Source organism: Papaver somniferum, unplaced genomic scaffold (assembly GCF_003573695.1).
Source record: "Papaver somniferum cultivar HN1 unplaced genomic scaffold, ASM357369v1 unplaced-scaffold_154, whole genome shotgun sequence".
NCBI lineage: Eukaryota > Viridiplantae > Streptophyta > Magnoliopsida > Ranunculales > Papaveraceae > Papaver > Papaver somniferum.
The window spans coordinates 9,135,683-9,150,025 of record NW_020624820.1 but is presented as its reverse complement, the minus strand read 5'-3'; the positions used below and the strand labels follow the sequence as shown (position 1 = coordinate 9,150,025).

General features: G+C 37.5%; 3 protein-coding genes across 4 annotated transcripts; 1 reads left to right on the top strand and 2 right to left on the bottom strand.

Annotated features, from left to right (window-relative positions):
* Positions 1–804: 804 nt before the first annotated feature.
* Positions 805–3,407, bottom strand: LOC113336814. Its single transcript, XM_026582489.1, has 2 exons — positions 2,381–3,407; positions 805–1,835 (listed from the first exon to the last, which is right to left on the bottom strand). The coding sequence occupies exons 1-2, from the start codon at positions 3,405–3,407 to the stop codon at positions 805–807; spliced, it is 2,058 nt and encodes a 685-aa protein (XP_026438274.1).
* A 1,691-nt stretch (positions 3,408–5,098) lies between these two features.
* LOC113336833 (heat shock protein 90-6, mitochondrial-like) lies at positions 5,099–10,264 on the top strand. Of its 2 annotated transcripts, none has more exons than XM_026582508.1 (20): positions 5,099–5,289; positions 5,505–5,705; positions 5,798–5,871; positions 6,138–6,263; positions 6,346–6,439; positions 6,519–6,602; positions 6,738–6,881; positions 6,981–7,094; positions 7,194–7,253; positions 7,342–7,413; positions 7,491–7,595; positions 7,684–7,824; positions 7,988–8,080; positions 8,207–8,284; positions 8,378–8,632; positions 8,718–8,820; positions 8,967–9,141; positions 9,426–9,531; positions 9,625–9,714; positions 9,802–10,264. In XM_026582508.1, the coding sequence occupies exons 1-20, from the start codon at positions 5,182–5,184 to the stop codon at positions 9,979–9,981; spliced, it is 2,403 nt and encodes an 800-aa protein (XP_026438293.1). In that variant the 5' UTR covers positions 5,099–5,181; the 3' UTR covers positions 9,982–10,264. The 2 variants fall into 2 exon arrangements, with proteins under 2 accessions (XP_026438293.1, XP_026438292.1); XM_026582507.1 differs by having other exon boundaries at positions 7,339–7,413.
* A 299-nt stretch (positions 10,265–10,563) lies between these two features.
* Positions 10,564–11,704, bottom strand: LOC113336641. Its single transcript, XM_026582288.1, has one exon. It carries the CDS (start codon positions 11,367–11,369, stop codon positions 10,761–10,763), a length of 609 nt encoding a protein of 202 aa, XP_026438073.1. The 5' UTR covers positions 11,370–11,704; the 3' UTR covers positions 10,564–10,760.
* Between the last annotated feature and the right edge of the window lie 2,639 nt (positions 11,705–14,343).

Sequence of the window (14,343 nt, the reverse complement as noted above, 5' to 3'; positions counted from 1 at the left end):
AGTTTGAAAAGACATCTTAGTTACTGTAAAAAAATGTTTGCAAGAATGTTTATGTTCTGAAACAATTTGGATGATGCGTATAATAATGGTTTGTTATGAATTAATATTAGTATTAGTTTAGTTTATTGATTTATATCCATCTATAAAACATATGAATGGTTTGTTATCAAGTGAATGGATGTTGGTAGTAAAGATTGTAAGTATGCACAACTAATGTAGTTAACTTGTATATACAGATAAAACCATGCAATTTGTTTCTTTTTATTTAGCATCAACAATGGAAGTTGATCCATGAAAAGGATCAACAATGGGAGTTGATCCCAAAAATCAATGGGTCAAAAAAATAATAGATGAATGAGTGATTGGTTTGTTATCAAGTGAGTGAATGTTAATATTAAAATTTTCAGCTATGTACAACTAATGGAGTTAACTTGTGCATAGAGAAAAAACCATGCAATTTTTGTTCTTTTTATTAAGCATCAACAATGGAAGTTGATCCAGTAATGGGGGATTAACAATGGAAGTTGATCCCATGATTTGGTTCAACAATGATATGTTAATACTGTTTACATAATACTTTTTCGTGTAAAAACTAGTAAACCTGGAACCTGCAAACTGACATAAACTGACAAGAATAATATTGATAAACAAATAAAACAGAATGTATGTCATTAAAAACATAACAAATACAATAAGAAAAATAGGAAAGCATAAAAACAACTAACATCCAAGGTAACATAAACTAAACAAAATGTATGCCATAAAAAAACAGTTCAAAAAAATAGGAAAGCATTCACAAAAACTTTAGAACAACATCTTCCTCAAAAAGTTGATCATCCTTGAATTAGACTCCTTGCGGAACACAGGTGCACGAGGAGCCAAAGGAGCTCTGCGACATCTACGACGGTTGTGGAAGGCAAGTCTCTCACACTGACCACACTTCCTTTTTGTGCAAACTTTCTCTCGAGAACCTCTGTACCTTGCAGTAGTTGGCCTTCCAGCTGACGCTCGACCACCATTGGGAGGCAACATATAACCATCCTCAGAAATTTTAGGCGCCCTCTCACTGTCCGGAATAAGATAGATAGGACGAGCATACAAACCTCTGTAGTACTCGATAGTATAATACAGAATAATGTACTTGTAAGGTTCATCTTCCCTAATATGCAACATCGCTTTCATCGAGTGGGTGCAAGGGAAACTATGCTTCTGCCACCAATTGCAAGTGCATGCCTTAACATCCAAGTCGACTGTGTGCTTTCCAGTAGGAGAAATGATCTCAAAAACTTTATCACTTGATTTTCTGAACTTGTAAGAATGACAGTCAGTCACCCTCTTGTTGAGCCTAGCCTGCATCCGGGGAGTAAGCTTTGCAGTCCACTTACTAGACTCCATCAACCTCTTGTAGTTCTGCTCCATTCCTTTAGCACAAATACACTCGATAAGCTCAAGTGATGGAAGCCGCTTATCATGCTTAATCACACTATTAAAACTCTCAACAATGTTGGATATGTTCTCACCAAATCTTTCTCCCAGAAATGCATGAGCACCCCAGTTCTGGAATGAAATCTTTACCATCCAATCAATAACTGAATCCAGCTTCAAGTTGCTCATACTCTTTGCAACAACATAAAATTTCTCCTTTGTTAACGCAATGTAGCACTTTCCAAACAACTTCACAGCAGTTTGCCTACTCTTGCCCTTTGGAACAGGAATATTCCCTTTCATGTGGTACAAACAGTACGAATGGTGAGTGTTTAGGAAGATCACATGGACATGCTTCAAAAGGCCAGTTCCACGGTCTGATATGATGGTCAGTGGACGCTGATAATACCCTTCAAATTGGTTAAGAACCATTCCCAACTCTCACAATTTTCGTAAGGTACAATTCCAAACGCAACTGGATAAATCTCTACAAAATACAAAAAATCCAAAGATTCAAAAAGTGACCCATAAAAACTGAAATCCATGAACAAGTTATAGGGTTAACAACAAGAATTATGGGATCAACAACAAAAAGTTATGTAATCAACAACATGAATTATGGGATCAACAACAAAATTTATGGGATCAACAATTGAAATTATAAACCAACAACAAAAGTTGATACAAAAATATGGGATCAACAACAAAAAATTATGTAATCAACAATTGAAATTATGAGATCAACAATTGAAATAATGGATCAACACAAAAGTTATGGGATCAACAAAAAGAATTATGAGATCCATAGAATTGAAATCCAGGAACATGTCAGACTATGTTGTGTAATCAACAACCAAAGTTGAAACACTTAATAATTAAAAAAGAGAAAAAAAATTAAAAATCATAACTTGGTCAACCATAAGACCGCCCTTAAACTTCCTAGTGAGAAAAGTACAATCAATAAATATCATCGGACGACAGTAGTTATTGAAACCAGTAATGGAAGCTTCGAAAGCAACAAAAAACCTCTGGAACTGCTTTGTTACACCATCATACTCAAACTTGACGACGCTTCCAGGATTATAACGTTCAATTGATTCTTTATACCAAACAAAGTCTGAATAAGATTTGATATCATCACCCCAAAGACACTCTTTAGTGAATTGTAAACCATGGTATGCCTGACTATACGTGAGATCAACACTATATTCCAGAAGGAGCATATCTTTGACATCAACTGCAGTCTTCTTCTTCTTTGATGCTCGAAAATCATTTATTAAGATATCCTTCAGAAAAGATTTCGTCATTCTTACTTTTGATGGATCGGGACGAGCTAAATCACATGAATGCTCTCCATGATACGTCTTGCACTGAAACACACCTTTAGTATTTCCAACGAGAGAGGCATGAAACCTCCAGCAACAATTTTCACTTTTCTTGTTCTTACACTGCACATTGTATCGTTTCTGGCCACTCTTACATATGAAAGTTTTGTAACCACTCTGAACTTCATACTTCTTAACAGTATCACGCCAATCTTTAACACTTTCAAACACCTTCCCTACTCCAATTAAGATGTTGGCCCAAGCGTCTAACTTCTTGGGGACCCTTTTGATCAAAGATGAATCATCCGTCAAGTCTTCTACAACAACCACCTCGTTGTTTAAAACACAACTTGATGACGACGAAAAAGGAGTAACATAAGAAGAAGAAGGAACTGAATTAACGCAAATCTTAGACTGGATGTTTAACTTCAACACATCAATCCCTTTCGAGATGCAGTAGTGAATGAAAAACCTCAATTCCAAATCGTGATTAATGACATGTGAAATTCCATCTACAGTGTAACCAAAAAGTACGAGGTCTTCAGGGATATAAGGACAATTTTGTTTCACCACACTTATCATCTCGCTGACAGTAGTTGTTTCCGAAACAACATGCGAGACAGTCAAATTGCAAAATGTGAACTCTGCAACAGCCATCTTTGGCCCGTAACAATCATAACAGATCAACAAAACTAATAAAACATAAAAAAAAATAACCAATGTTGACACCATACTCTGTCAACAACCAATGTTGATCCAATAAAACATCTGTCAACAACCATAATCAGAAAATTATCCAGGTTATTTGCATCAACAATGGAAGTTGATCCAACAAACCTGCATCAACAACCAATGTTGATCTAATAAAACATCTATCAACAACCATAATCAGAAATTATCCAGGTTATTTGCATCTACATTGAAAGTTGATCCAGTAAACCTGCATCAACAACTAATGTTGATCAAATAAAAACATCTGTCAACAACCATAATCTTAAAGGTTATTTGCATCAACAATGAAAGTTGATCAAACAAGCTGCATCAAAAACCAATGTTGATACAATAATCTGGATATTGTGCAAATTTTCAGTGTCAACAATGAAAAACTATGTCAACAACCAAGATTTTGCTACAAAAAAACAACATAAACAATATATCATATATGTTACTTTGTATTAGATTAGTATGCAATCGGTGCAAATGTTAACCTGCTATACATGAAATAGTACATGACCATACATGCTCCATGTTAAAAATTTCACTGCAAACCATAAGAAAATAGCTCAAACCTAACCTATTTTTTGATTTCAAATTACGTCGCACATCACTCGGAGGCAGCGCCCCCTCGTGAAAGTTATATTCAATGTCGAACGTTAGATATGTAAACTGAGTTTATCAACACTAACTTCTAGCTTCTAATTGATTACACTAACTCCTAACTTCTAATTATGCCAAAACTGATTCATTAACAATCAGGGTTCCCCAAATAATTCATCAACACTCAGTATTCTCCAAATAATTCTCCTAATAATTGATCAACAATCAGTATTCTCCAAAATAATTGATAACTGCTTCATAGAAAGTACATTGAAGCTAATAATCATGAATTATAAACAACATAACATTGAATCATGAGCAAATCTAAGTAAAACAACAGATATTACAAACCAAAAACCGGAGATTGAGAAATTGAATAATACATGTTTAAGAGATGAATAACGATCTCAAATTCAAAAAATGTGTAAATGAACCAATCAATCCAGTATAATCAAACACACAAAATTAAGCTTCCAAAAATCACGATCTCCGCAACAGAAAATACAAATAAACTGAAATCAAATATGAAGATTTAGAAACTACAAATCGGACATGCAAATATCATACACAATTCTGCTCATCTTTAATCACGAATCACCATTACCAAATTGTTTGAGAACAACAGATCGAGAAGATTCTGTTGATTGTGTTGTTGATGAAGAAACTTCTCTCAGATCTCAGATTTAAACAATCGAATGATTAAATTGATGAACATAGATTCAGTAGAAGAAGAAGATGATTTCATAGAAAAATTTTCGAATTTTTTTTTCTTCGGATTTCAGCTGACGGAAGATCAGCTTCTCTCTCTCTTGTTCTGTTTTTCTTTCCGTTGATAATTGATTTTTGGTTTAGATTAAAAAATATAATATATATATATATGAAGAGTTTGTAGTGTTGTAGAATTCTTAGTGGACTCACGATGGACTTTGGATTGAGAGGAGTATATTTGTTGTGTCATAAGGATATTTGTGAAGCCCATTAAACGGAGGGCCAATTATATAAGTACCACTATTCTTAAACCCTCGTAAAAACCCTAACAAAATAATAATCACAAAAACAAGCGGTCTCTCTCTGTAACCTTTGCATCCCAGAACTTGATTTTATCATCTTAAAAATGCATAAGCTATCGAGACTTTCTTCTTCCTCTATTCTTCGTAATGGTGGCTCAAGGTATCGCGGTGTTGCTTCCTCAATTTCATCATCCACTTCTCAATATGATTTGGTAAAACCCTAAACACTGTCAGTCCTCACTGATTCATCATTGAAAATGCTCCAAATAGAACTTTTCTGTTGGTTCCTTCTCAATATGTAATTACCAAGATTTTTTTTTTTTTGTGTGTGTGTGTGTGTTCTTTTAAATTGGAATTGGATTTGAGTGATAATAAATGTTTTTATGAACTCTCTAGTTTAATTTCGGTTTTTGCTTCGTTGTTTCAGACTGGAGTGAATGATTCTAACCAATCAGCAAGCAGATGGTTTTCATCAATAACCACAGGGAGAAGCAATTCTTCTCACTCAACACCGAAGTTTAATTTAAGAAATGGTTTTTATTTGAGTAATCGTTATGAATCAACCTCGGCGGCAGCATCAGATGCCACAGATTCACCACCTGCTGAAAAGTTTGAGTACCAAGCAGAAGTATGACACTTGAACTGTTTTTTTTGTTTTTTTTGAATAAATCTTTTTCTGGTCCAGGGGCTTATGGAATTTGGTATGTTTTGTGTTGACAGGTTAGTCGTTTGATGGATCTCATTGTTCACAGCTTGTATAGTAACAAAGAAGTATTTCTCCGAGAACTCATCAGGTATATCATCCAACAATTTGTTTTGGGAATATGAATTTTAAGGTGCATAACCTCAGATGAAGTTAAATTTTGTTCCTTGTTCCTAAAAGGTTCTTAAATTTTGTGCCTTTTGTCATTTCAATTCCCTAGCAAGGATATATTTTTGATGATTGGTGATAGTTACATTACAGCTATTAGGAGCCTGGATTACTTCAATTAAGAAGTTTGATTTGTTTTTTTGGGTTACACAATTTGCTAACTTGTAATTGTCAAATAAATACTTACAGCAATGCTAGTGATGCGCTGGACAAGCTGCGATTTTTGAGTGTTACAGATCCTGGGCTTATGAAAGAATCAGGTGAGCTGGATATCCGAGTTCAGACAGACAAGGATAATGGGATCATTACTATCACGTAAGCTCTTTGAACGCAAACTATTAATATATTTCTCTTAGTTGGGCCCTTCTATAATTAGTTAGTGTTGTAACAAATGCAGTGACTCTGGAATTGGTATGACTCGGGAAGAAATTGTTGATTGTCTTGGAACTATTGCTCAGAGTGGAACTGCTAAGTTTTTAAAGGCTTTAAAGGTACTGCTTCCTTGCAGTGACAGCCCTTTTAAGGCTTATCCTTATTTCATTTGCTTATGCTAGTTCTGTTCATCTTCAGGATAGCAAGGATTCTGGATCTGACAACAATTTAATAGGTCAATTTGGTGTTGGATTTTATTCAGCTTTTCTTGTGGCTGATAGGGTATGGACTTTGGCATTTCTTAAGTCTGGTTTACCTTATAGTCCTTATATTTTTACATTTTCCTTGTTAATCATATGTTCTACCCCCGTCCATTCTTATATTCTAGTAACTTACTGATCTGACTCCTTTACATAGGTTGTTGTCTCAACTAAGAGCCCAAAATCTGAAAAGCAATATGTATGGGAGGGAGAGGCTAATGCCAGCTCCTATACAATCCGAGAGGAGACAGACCCGGAGAAGCTTATTCCAAGAGGAACTCGTTTAACATTATATCTCAAGGTTGTTATGAAAGCTTTGTTTTCCATAACTTCTTCCACTCCTGGAAGATTGCTATAGTGATATTTATTGTTTGTTTCTTTTACTGTTTCCTGTGATCAGCGTGATGACAAAGGTTTTGCGCATCCGGAAAGGGTCCAGAAACTTGTGAAGAACTACTCTCAGTTTGTATCGTTCCCTATATATACCTGGCAAGAAAAGGGACATACCAAAGAGGTTTGGTTTCCTGCATGTATTCTGTTCGCATTTATTTATGTTGTTTTATCATGAAAAATTGGGGTTTCTTTATCCTAATTCTGCCTTTTTTGATCCCAGGTTGAGGTTGATGAGGATCCAGCTGAAGTAAAAAAGGAAGGAGATGATAGCCAAACCGAGGTGGCCTCTTTGGTCCTATTCTGCTCTAACATATTTTCTTTCCTAGGATGTCTTTTAACTTTTGATGTGTTTCTGTTATGACCAGAAGAAGAAGAAGACCAAAACTGTGGTTGAAAGATACTGGGACTGGGAGCTTACAAATGAAACTAAACCTTTATGGGTATGCCGCTATTAAAAAGTAGTTAGGACGTTCATTAATTTCAGGAATTCATTTACCTATTTGTGTCTTGTGCGTAGCTTCGCAATCCTAAGGAAGTGACTACGGAAGAGTATAATGATTTCTACAAGCAAACCTTCAATGAGTACTTGGAGCCATTGGCATCTTCTCATTTTACAACAGAGGTAATATTTCTCCTGCATCACTACTACAATTTTCTACTGGTGAAATATGATTTCAAGGCCATAAAGCTTATGAAGTATTATTTGGCAGGGTGAGGTTGAATTCAGGTCTGTACTTTATGTGCCAGCCATTAGTCCAACGGGAAAAGATGACATAACAAACCCAAAGACGAAGAACATTAGGCTTTACGTTAAGCGAGTGTTCATTTCAGACGACTTTGACGGAGAGCTGGTAAGAAAGTCCGGATCATATTTTTTTGCTTGTCATACATTTTCTTCATCTTCTCTCTACTTTTCTATTTTTTTTTCGCCTATATTTTTGAAAGTAACATGCCGTTCACAGTCACAAGTACTAATATTTTGCCTGCTTGGTTTGCTTCTGCTCTGTTAACTAGTTCCCTAGATATCTTAGCTTCGTGAAAGGTGTTGTAGATTCAAACGATCTTCCTCTAAATGTCTCACGTGAGATTCTTCAAGAGAGCCGTATTGTAAGTACATTTTAATTTTTCTTGTATCAACCTTGTCTTTTCTGTTCATTTTTGCTCTGGTGTTTCTTCTGAAATATCCAGGTCATTATGTAGCCATATTGACTTTTATCATTCACATCTTGTTAGGTGCGTATTATGAGGAAACGGTTGGTGCGCAAGGCCTTTGATATGATCTTGGGTATCGCTATGAGTGAGAACCCCGAGGTACTGCATTGATCTATCACATAGACGTGTGGACATTTAACTCGCTTTGACTTGACTGCATATGTTTGACTTTTTCTCTTTATCATGCTGCAGGATTATGAAAAGTTCTGGGATAACTTTGGAAAGAACATAAAGTTGGGTTGTATCGAGGATCGTGAAAACCATAAGCGTCTTTCTCCCCTTCTTCGATTTTTCTCCTCTCAGGCTGATGAAGTGATGATCAGCTTGGATGAATATGTTGAGAATATGAAGCCCGAGCAGAAGGATATCTACTATATTGCATCAGATAGTTTGACTAGTGCTCAAAATGCACCGTTTTTAGAGAAGCTCAAGGAGAAGGAATATGAAGTATGATTACTTTTATAGCTCAATGAGAAAATTTGCTGTTTTCCTCCACTGTTCATCATGGGCTTCCTTGTTGTGTTTGTTGCAGGTGCTATTTCTAGTTGATCCCATTGATGAGGTCGCTATCCAAAACCTAAAGTCCTACAAGGAGAAAAACTTCGTGGACATTAGCAAGGAAGATTTAGATATGGGTATGTTTACAATAACATTACTTGTATGCTTCAGTATTATTGATTTAAGTTAGGTGTCTGTGGAAATTCTTTTCACAGTTATTTCTTTGCGTGTGAGAATGTAATGGTTGTTATGATTGATGAACTCCTAATTCTGTTTTTGGCAGGTGATAAGGATGAAGAGAAGGAGAAACAGGTCAAGCAGGAGTTTGGTGTAACTTGTGATTGGATGAAGAAGCGTCTGGGTGATAAAGTTGCTAGTGTTCAAATCTCCAATCGTCTGAGCAGCTCACCTTGTGTTCTTGTGTCTGGAAAGTTTGGCTGGTCAGCCAATATGGAGAGGTTAGTTCTTCCTTGCCGTGTTGTGAGATTAACAATACTCGGTATGTTAATAGAATGTCTGCTCTCATGTTCGCACTTGTAGTATGTAACTAAACCAACGAGGCAGTAGAATAGCTAATTTTGTTTTGGGACGCCGTATTGTTTTTGGCTGCAGTGCGGACTGCAGAATTAGGTCTTAATATATAAGTCTTGCTTGGTTTAATATATTCAAGCAAAAAGACTTTTATCTGCAGAGGGTGCAGAGGGATTTGTGTTACTGATTTGTGTATTCGGAATTTGTTCAGGCTGATGAAGGCTCAGTCACTTGGAGACACATCTTCCTTGGACTATATGAGAGGGAGGAGAGTATTGGAGATTAATGCAGACCACGCAATCATCAAAAACTTGAGTGTAAGAAATAGGGGCTAAAATCTCCTCTTCTCATTTCCTATATCTGTTGGAGTAGGATAACTTTATTGAGTGGTTTGGAATATGGTGGCACAGGTTGCATGCAAGAGTAGCCCCGATGATCAAGAGGCACTGCGGGCAATTGATCTTTTGTATAATACAGCTTTAATCTCTAGCGGCTTCACTGTGAGTGCTGTTTTTTCTTCTTCTAGCTATTAGCGTACCTTGTCTTGTTGTGCATTCATCTCATGTCATCATCTCTTTATAATGCAGCCTGAAAATCCTGCGGAGCTTGGCGGGAAGATATACGAGATGATGGGTATGGCTCTCTCAGGAAAATGGTCCCCAGCTATTGAAGCAGAGGTAATCAAACAGAGTAACATGATCAATGGTTCGGAGGCTGCTATTGAAGCAGAGGTGGTACCAGTTGAAGCTGGCACCGGTCATAAATGATGGGACTTGGACGCACTTCCTGGTAAGTCCCATTTTGTGAAGTAGAGCGGCGTAGCAGGATACTGGAGATATATAAATAGTAGAGATAATTAGTAAGTTCATTCTAAATGTTCAGTGGGAGCACAATAAAAAAAGTGTAGTGGGACTATCTCGCAATTCTCTTTTCTGCTGGGCACCAGAAATCTATTAGGAAATGTGAATTGAACTGTAATACCACTTTGTTTCTCAATACTCTTAAGAAAAATGAATATTTATCTTATCCATCCTCCTTATTTTATTTTGTCGCGAGGTTGTTTTGCTCCTGTTAAAAGCAGTTTATGTTGAGAATTGCTTCTGTTGGATATTTGTGCATATTGGCTTCATTTGCTTATTAATAGTTTCGAACAACCAACACTTAGGCTACTTACTCTGGTATACCAATCTTAATAACACCATATAAATCACACAAAAATGCTTTCAATTCTGGTCTATGTTGGGAGAACTAAATTTAGTCCATGGCATAAATTTATCAAGTAGGACTGGCCTTAAGTTTGGAGCTACGGCTTTTGTGCCTGATTAAGTTACGTATTCGTGTTTCTTTTTCTGCATTAGATATGGGCATTGGTTAAGCATACACCATAGGCAACAAAGTCTATTCATAATTGAAAAATTATCTGTTTGGACGGATAATATGAACTACATTTATTCAGTGAGAATTTGAAACTTAGAAACGCAGAATAGGTATCTTAACCCTGGTACCAATCTAAAAGAGTATCATGTAGATCAACTCCAGTAGGAGTTTAATCTTGGTCGTCATCATCATCATCAACTCTGCCGGGAGGACTACCTGGTGCTGAAGTTTTGGTAGTATTTTCTTGAGGCACTGGCAGCTTCCTTATTGGCTTCTTAATGCTTCTTATGTCGGATAGAATCCTATTGAGTCCGTGACACTTGATCGTACCAGCTGAGCACAAATCTGGAGCTACAATTCGTGCCTGATTGACAAACACATGTGCACTTCTATCTGTAATAATTCTGAGCATGTTTCTCGGTAAATTTGTTGGAATCATGGTTCCCGCAGGCATGTGTGCAAAATCTTCGTAGTTCATACATCTTGGGATCGAATGGTTGAGCATGAAATCTGTTAGTCCGTCGGGAGATATAGATAGTACTGAAAGTTCTTCATCGTCCGGCATGAGGAACGTTACGTCAGGGCCTTGTAAAGCAGTATAATTTGGGGAGTTGAGCAACATTTCTAATAGCATAACGAATCCGTAGTAGTATTTCGATCTCATGTCGCGGATGGCTGACTGTAGCTCTGCTTGGTCGATACTATCTGGTTTGCTTTTTGATGAAGGGACTGTGACTGTGAGTAGCAGTAAAAGAAGCATGTAAGAATAGATACTCATCTCCGTTTGAAGATAGTGTTCTGTTGATGGGAGATTTGGTGGTTCGGATTGTGAGGATCAGGAGATCTGATTGTTTGGGCAGGGAAGTTGGGGTGGATTTTAAGAGCCTTTTAAGATGTCCTAATGTTGGTTTGGTAGCGTTGTTTGGTGAGACATGTAAAGATGGTATGAATCAGAAAAGACATGAAAAGATGGTGCTCGATTTGTTTTGTAATCTTGTTTACTCATTGTCTTTGTTAATTTTTTTGAGGAAATATCTCCTCAAAAAAATGCTCGGTTTGTTCTGTAATATTAAATATTTTGAGGATCAAACAACATGAATAGATGCCGCTGGATTTGTGTTGGAATCTTGGTAAATGTAACTAATCTTGTTCATTCATCGTCTTTGTTAAACATTTTTAAGGAAATATCAGCAAACCCCAAGCCCCCAATACCAGGAGTTTCGAACTCAAATAACTAGGATCATCATTAGGCAACTTTATCGCACTATATTCCAGTAACACCTGCTATGTGTATCCCCACTGTTTGAGAAAATGACTCCATTTTGAGGGCATTTTAATAAAATTATAATTTTCATAATAAAAACTTTATTAATATTATTATGGAAAATTTTACACAAATTCGGTTGGTAGTCGGGCAACAAGTTGTGCTCCGACTCCTTTTTGGATAGCCAACCCTATCCTTTGAAAAAGAAAACTACCTATTTTGCTATGCACATCATGACTACCAAGGCAATTCTTCAAACGCTGCAAGAAGACAATCATATCGTCACCCAACTCGCCCAATGTAGTAAAAGCCAGTACTCTAAACTCAAAACCATGTGATACGCATTGTGCGAGGTATTTACTATTTTTGCGAGTAACAGCTGCAGAAATGGCATGGCCTGGAGTGAAGCTTCGAATATCATTTCCGGTAAAGGGTGAGACTCCTGTGACGTCAAAACATGTATCTCGGCCATCCTCCCAACTGTGTATAAGTATATCTGCGGGTTTCAAAGGGGTATGCTGATCTGACAATAATGCCAGTGGTGCTTCTTTCCTGGCTGCGACTCCTGCTTTGTAGCAGATATCCATCAACACGTCCCGTACAAAATCATGGCGGAATTTAACCCCAACTTCGCTGGCACAGTGGACAACGTGGTCTCCAAATATATCCATGGGCCGTTTACAGATTGTGCACAAACTTCCAACATGGAATAGAGGTATACCCAATCTGTATTGAGGTACAACACGAAATTGTCTTGGTCCCATTGTTTGATTTAGCCCAGCAATTGGTATTGTCTTCAAATAATCCATAGCATGCTCGGTCCTGTTGCTTTGCCATAAGACTGCTTCCCTGTCTGACATACAAAATTTAGTGGGTAACTCCCTCTTAATAACATCAAAATAATGTACTGCCAGTGTTTTCATAGGATGAGGGGCAGTGTTATTGACATTAAAGGTTGAAGGAGTGAGGCCACAAGTCTGCATGAAATTGTGAAGTGCAAACTGAAAGTTAGGACCTGGTACTGTCGTATCAATGGACTGTAGAATAGTGTGCTGCAAGCTTTGAGTCTGAATGTATGAAGCAAGATAGCAATAATGGCCTGTATCGGCCTTTGTGTATACATCAAAGCCCTCATCTTTCATAAGTAGAGTTGTAAGTCTCTGTTGAAGAGGACCGAAGCCAGCGGCATCCCCGGTGATCAGAAGACGTAGATACTTCATCAAATGTTGATCAAAGTGGCTTGTTGCCGCTTGGATGTCCTGAGGATTTGTAGTTCGTAGGGTGAAATATAGCCTTGAAACACCAGTGCATCTGCGCAGAAGTAAGAGCTCACTATGTGGATCTTTCAGCTTCTTAACATTGTCCATAAGACTTATAGTTTTGTCTGCCCTATTCATCACCATGTCACTACAAAATTGAGTGTCCAAACTGATTGGACCTCCTAATAGTTTAACGCCTTTGGATGGACTACTTATATTAGCAGGAAATACATCTAGTTCAAGGCTTCTAGGGTCTGTAGAAGGCCAGAAAATTTCAGTCTTCTTTATGTTTAAATGTAATCCTCTGGAAGCACCTTCACGTTGAATAATACTAAGTGCTTTTGAAACCTCCATTGTGTCACCAACGATGGTGCCATCATCAAGATACCAGGCGTGAAGATCTAGTGAACATTGAGAAGCAATTTGGAAGACAAGTGGATGAAGTGCTAATGCGAACAACAAAGGGCCAAGTGGGTCACCTTGTTGGACACCCTGAGTTGAGGATAGAACAGACTCATTGTAGTATAGTTTTTCAGGCTTAGCGTAACAGAATTCGACCCACCTGGATATGCTAGGGCATTTGTCTCTTGCTTCTCTAATTAGGGTAGTTCTATCAACTAAGTTAAACGCGTTTGTAAAATCAATGAGCAACATAGTAAGGTTATTATGTGTACCTTTCAACTCAAGCAATCGGTTGGAAGAATGCAGTATACTTTCACCTCCACACGGAATTCCTACTCCAAATTGGTGGTCACCCAAGTAACTGGCCTTTTCCGTACATACATCACTGGCAACTAGTTTTGAACACAGTCGTCTTCATATTATCCCTACAACTATTGGTCTCAAGCCACCATCAGGCTTGAGTAACGGCGTAAGAGGAGCACTTGCTATGTATTCCCCTAAGGCTGCAGGACACTGACCAGATAACCACAAGTTAACTACACTTGCGATGGCTGATAATAATTCTTCAGACACAACAGCAGCAGGTCCACTTAAGGCGTCCAACATATGTTGGTCTCTAAGGCCATCTCTGCCACATGAGGTGCCTTTTGGGAAGCCTTTAATTGCAGTTAAGACAACTCTATTGTCAACAGAAACTGGTGCAGACACAATGTTTTCAGAAGGTATCGAAGGAGGAGGAGAATATGGGTGTTTCTGCTGCAACTCGTGTAAAGTATCTTCGTTATATGGTGCAACACCAGTGGAAGACAAAATTCTGATGGCCGCTG

What these genes read in the sequence shown, in the direction of transcription:
- LOC113336814 (XM_026582489.1), bottom strand. Translation starts at nt 3,407, where the DNA reads ATGGCTGTTGCAGAGTTCACATTTTGCAATTTGACTGTCTCGCATGTT. An exon ending in TCCGATGATATTTATTGATT is followed by an intron (nt 1,836 to 2,380) that starts GTACTTTTCTCA and finishes ACCAATTTGAAG; the next exon opens with GGTATTATCAGCGTCCACTG.
- LOC113336833 (XM_026582507.1), top strand. Translation starts at nt 5,182, where the DNA reads ATGCATAAGCTATCGAGACTTTCTTCTTCCTCTATTCTTCGTAATGGT. An exon ending in GTTTAACATTATATCTCAAG is followed by an intron (nt 6,882 to 6,980) that starts GTTGTTATGAAA and finishes TCCTGTGATCAG; the next exon opens with CGTGATGACAAAGGTTTTGC. An exon ending in CAAGGAAGATTTAGATATGG is followed by an intron (nt 8,821 to 8,966) that starts GTATGTTTACAA and finishes TGTTTTTGGCAG; the next exon opens with GTGATAAGGATGAAGAGAAG.
- LOC113336641 (XM_026582288.1), bottom strand. Translation starts at nt 11,369, where the DNA reads ATGAGTATCTATTCTTACATGCTTCTTTTACTGCTACTCACAGTCACA.